Raw genomic sequence first — 4,954 nt, 5'->3', positions numbered from 1 at the left:
TATCTTCGATAATGTCATCCATGTTCTTTCTTAATACGCTCGCCCGTCCGGGCGAGGTACTTTGCGAGGTAAGAATGTAGTACAATACTCGATACGATACACTAAACGAATACTGGGTACGACCGCACTCTTGTAGCAATAAAATGCAACTGTTAAATAAAATAGTATATAATAAATAAAAAGACTTTAATTTTTTTTATTTATTATCTTCAATCTCCTCACTTACTGTCTTCATATTTAACAGCATTCATCGCATGGGGATACCATAGTCCCACTGGCTCCAGTGAGTTGGTTATATTGTGTAGGTAGTAGGTTTCATACATTAAGTACTAGATACTTTTAACCACTATTTATATTTCATACGACATTCTTTTTAAGACAACAAGCAAAAGTTGATTAATTTATTAAAAACTAATATAAAAAGAAAATCGAAAACCGCACATTCTCGAAATATAGCACTTTCATTCATATGATTAAGGCGATGCACTACATCGTGTAATATTTTAAATCGAGCCGCTATCAATAACACCCCTTACGTAGATGGCGATAAGGTTTAAATTCCCGTTTAACACCATCCGCCTGTTTTGATTTATGCAAGAAAAAAACATAGCCAAAAAGTGCCTTTTATTTTATTTTATGGATGTTCAGGCATAAATATTTATTTTTTTCCGATCGTTTTATAAATAACTTAATTTGCAACATAATAAAATAAAATCTTAACCGAAAATGGGTTCGTAACTAGGAGATTTTGAATTTTAAATCTGTTTTCATAGGCCTATACATTATTTTTTTCTGGGCTTATAAAAAGACTTATCTAAAAAATACTCGATTATTTTAAAGGCCAAGATGTATTCTACTCGCAATATTTAATTAAAGCATCTGAAATATTTCTAGGCGACCAAATTTTCAAACCAAAAACATATGATTTTGCATTACTACGTATTGCATCTCCTTAAAATACCTACCATGAAATTTTGATTAGTAGAATTTTTACTAGCTAATGTTGGTTGCTCTTAGTCAAAGTATAATATAGATAAATATGACCGAAGGGGATATCATCGAATTAACTCAGTGGTAGAGCAAAGTCCCGGCAAGGCTGAGGTCCTGGGTTCAATTCCTAGATGCGACCGAATCTGTTTTTCTGTTTCACATTTTTCGTTCGGGAGTTGTTAATATTATATTAATTTATAATTTTTTCCATTATGTTTATACCTAATAGCATACATTTAATTTATCTCCTTTATCAGAAAAGGTTGATATGCTGCTTACAAACTATTTCTTCCGACAACTTTATTTCGTAAAATTGAAAGTTGATGCAGTCATACCTTCAATATTGTTGCTAATAACTTCATCCAGTATAACACAAAGATGTATGTTTACAGTTGTGTATGTTTATTTTACGAAAAATAAATAATAATACGGACCAAATTGTCAAGTGCATTAATTAATTAAATCATGTATGTATAAACGGACATAATTCATACTATACGTTTCTGTATTAAATAAGTATGAGCAAATGGTCTTTGGTATATAACAAAAAAAATCAACTGTTAATAATACTATATCGGGCACAATCTATTTGACCATAAAGTTGTGTAGGTACATTTGGTCCGATCATTAGATTTATTTGTATTTGAGTGCACACATTTGCCAATAAATAATAAATAGTGTCTGGTGTCAATATAATAGCTACCTACCACTATTTGGAAATATTAATACTGTCAATATTTTATGTAGATGAAATGAAGGCTTTGAGATACGACAAAAAATCATATTTGTAATCATACTTATTAAATTTAAATCGTAATAAACAGAAACAGACCATTTTATATTTTAGGTATCTATTTGATTATTCATTCTAATCAAATGCTTCTTCTTATTTTTCTGACTGTAAATAAATCACCTTCATACAAACCTTTCTTCCATTTGGCATCATAAAATTTGCACAAATCGTTTTGGAAAAATATTATTTTAAATGATTTTTGAGGATGGTAGGTATGTGTACGGGATAGTCTTAGTAACGAAAAGAGGTAAATATGTTTACATTAATCAATTGTTTATTTCAACAAAAACAGTCAGTAAATGAATTAATTATACACAAATCACTAATAAGGATCGCTTTCGACATTAAATCTAATATTTACAGACATTCAGTTTAGGTATAAATAAGGCAACAGTTATGTCTGAATCACATTACATTATGATAATTCAGTCATAAGTATTACCTTATAACAAACCAGCTGAATTTTAAATAAATAATCTAACAATATACTTTAATAATATTTTATAAATGACAATGGTATCGATACACTTAAGTTACAATAGTATATGAATGTAAGTAGGTAGTTATATAATGACTTGATTTACACACAAAGTGCACGAATTGTTTTATGTAATTGTATTGAAAGATTAATTGTTTATATTGACTTAAATTACAAGAAATTATTTAATATTATTGAATGAACTGCGGACAACAATATACTGTTGGTCACAAAATAAAAATATTTAAAACCCAACTGTCTCACACGCAAAACATTTTCAGATTCATTATGATCACAGGATATATCAATTCATTCATTATAATTTTTGGTGCAGTCGGTAGGTAGAGATTACAAAAACAACGTCATTGGTATAACACAACGGAGTAACTTACAACAATCACGAGCATCACTTTTTCGCAGCTTTCCACATCAACGTGAGATCAAAAGTATTAACATCAACCGTCTTCAGCACTTTAACGAGGAGTTTAAATAAACGTGTAATGTGCACAGATAAATGAACTAACTAAAATGTACAAGATTCTTCACTTAACGACGGGCTAGATTCTTCAATAGATGACTGGGACCGGTCTGCGCAGCTGGTCCATTGGCCCGCCGTGGTTCTGAGGCGGGGATGCGGAGGGCGGGGACATCCCAGGCATTTGGAACAGTTGAGGGTGGAAAGGTTTGTTGGGAGGGTAGAGGGAGGAGTAGAACGAGCTGACGACGGCCGCGGCCGAAGCGCCAGGGCTGTGAGGCGGCTGGGGTTCTTGCTGCTGCACCAGTTTTGAAAGATGAACGTGGTCGAATGCGGATCCAAAGTAATGCGGCATCGGGGAATAGTTGAGGCTTTCGAGGCTCGGCATTCCTGTCGGGCTGGCGAAGTAAGGCGGCAGGAATCCGGGGAATCCTCCCGGGCCGGGGGGCGCTCCCATACCGGGGCCCATTCCACCTCCGAGCGCTGGCTTGGGCTTCCTCCTCGGGCGGTACTTGTAGTCTGGGTGCTCCTTCATGTGCATGGCGCGGAGGCGTTTGGCCTCGTCGATGAAAGGCCGCTTCTGCATCTCGGAGAGAAGCTTCCACTCGGCACCGAGCCTTTTGGAAATCTCCGAGTTGTGCATTTTCGGGTTGTCCTTCGCGATCTGCCTGCGTTGGAGTCGGGACCATACCATGAAGGCGTTCATCGGCCTCTTGATATGTCCTTCGGGCTGCGGGGATCCTCCAGTTCTGATCTGCGGCTCCATCCCTTGTTGAAGATGGAATGGGTACCCGTGGTGACCCATTACCGACATGTTAGACATCACAGACATTCGATAGAACAAATAACAGAGTCTCGAAAAGTTAGAGTTTCAAACAAAGTTATGAACTTCACGTTTACTATTTAAGCTTAGTGTTGCTGGAGGTTGTATTGCTACGAGCTCAAGCGGACGACTGATGCAATGACCTCACCGTTCGACGGTACCTCGACTGCCTGAGAGGGGGCGGAGCTTTTATTTTCTCCAGCCAATCAACGCGCGTGTCGCGTTTTCACCCCACCCTTCTTCCGAGCGAAGCCTTAGCTGTTGTCGTCTCGCTCTACCCACTGCGTCCTGGCATAAGGGCGTCTAGCTTGCACGGCGATTACATTTTAGGGAAGAGCTTCTCGGAATTATAGTGGTCACGTTTATTGGGGTGTTTAGATAATATTACAGAAGTTTATCCGATTCAAAATTGATCACATACAAACATACATAATATTATCATCGTTTTATAACACATAACAGTGAATATGGATACCTCATATAGTGAACCATTTCTATTAATCAACTTTTTTTAATCTAATTCGAAAAATATCACAATTTTATTTTACGTAATTATTGTGGTAGTATGTTTGTATTTCAGTTTAGAAACATTACCAATTGTATTTGGAAAATACACATAACATTTATATTAAGCGAACATTCTACTGAGAAAACCTACTGCTCTCGAGTACCTTTAAAGATTAACATAATTGTAAGTTATGTGAACAGTAGTAAACCTCGCAATTAAAAAAGGATGTTTCTAATTTTATCTTATTAATAAATCAAAACCAAGAATTTCCGCAAAATCGTAAGATTTGGAAGTAGCTACTTAAATACCTATCTACTTAATAAATTATATGTATATTTTATGCAAAACCTTTTTATTTCAAATAAGGAATTTTCTATACAATTTCAATGAACGCAATTAAAGTTAGTTATCTAGTCAAAGTAAAGCTTGCTTAAATAATAAAGTGATTTTTGGAATCGTAAATGGAATGCACCAACAAATTCACAGACGAAATGCAAACGGTCGAGTTAAAAAAGGATTTTGCTACAGTTACAAATATTAAATAGTTTTATTTGTGCCAGAATCTTACTGTTCAAGGGTCTAAAGAGAAAACGGAACGAAAAAATGAAAGCATTTTAGAACATCGTATCTATGAATACTTTTTATATATTATTGAGGCTCTCTCATTTTTTCTAATGAATGAAAAACATTCACGTATTACGAATAATTTGACAGTATTGGATAAGATCCTTCTCTAAGTTTATCAGGAAACCTATTGATTGATTCGAAATGGGCCTGCAATCCCATTTTAACTGGATAACAAATAATTTGAAGAGATTCTTAATAAATTGGCTAAACTCTTTTTTTCTCCGGGTGGTTAAAATTAAGACTAATTTTTCCACTCAGCC

At 35.1% G+C, this 4,954-nt stretch overlaps 1 protein-coding gene across 1 annotated transcript; it reads right to left on the bottom strand.

The window, feature by feature from the left end:
• Positions 1-2,298: 2,298 nt before the first annotated feature.
• On the bottom strand, positions 2,299-3,677 carry LOC149424013 (SOX domain-containing protein dichaete-like). The gene has a single exon (XM_089631115.1). It carries the CDS (start codon positions 3,566-3,568, stop codon positions 2,828-2,830), a length of 741 nt encoding a protein of 246 aa, XP_089487241.1. The 5' UTR covers positions 3,569-3,677; the 3' UTR covers positions 2,299-2,827.
• Positions 3,678-4,954: the final 1,277 nt, after the last annotated feature.

The sequence above is a fragment of the Hesperophylax consimilis genome, chromosome 4 (assembly GCF_061612785.1).
Source record: "Hesperophylax consimilis isolate HC1 chromosome 4, BYU_Hcon_1.0, whole genome shotgun sequence".
In the NCBI taxonomy this organism is placed as follows: domain Eukaryota; kingdom Metazoa; phylum Arthropoda; class Insecta; order Trichoptera; family Limnephilidae; genus Hesperophylax; species Hesperophylax consimilis.
This window is presented reverse-complemented; position numbering and strand designations above follow the sequence as displayed.

Coding starts and splice junctions, on each gene's coding strand:
- LOC149424013 (XM_089631115.1), bottom strand. CDS start 3,568: ATGTCTGTGATGTCTAACATGTCGGTAATGGGTCACCACGGGTACCCA.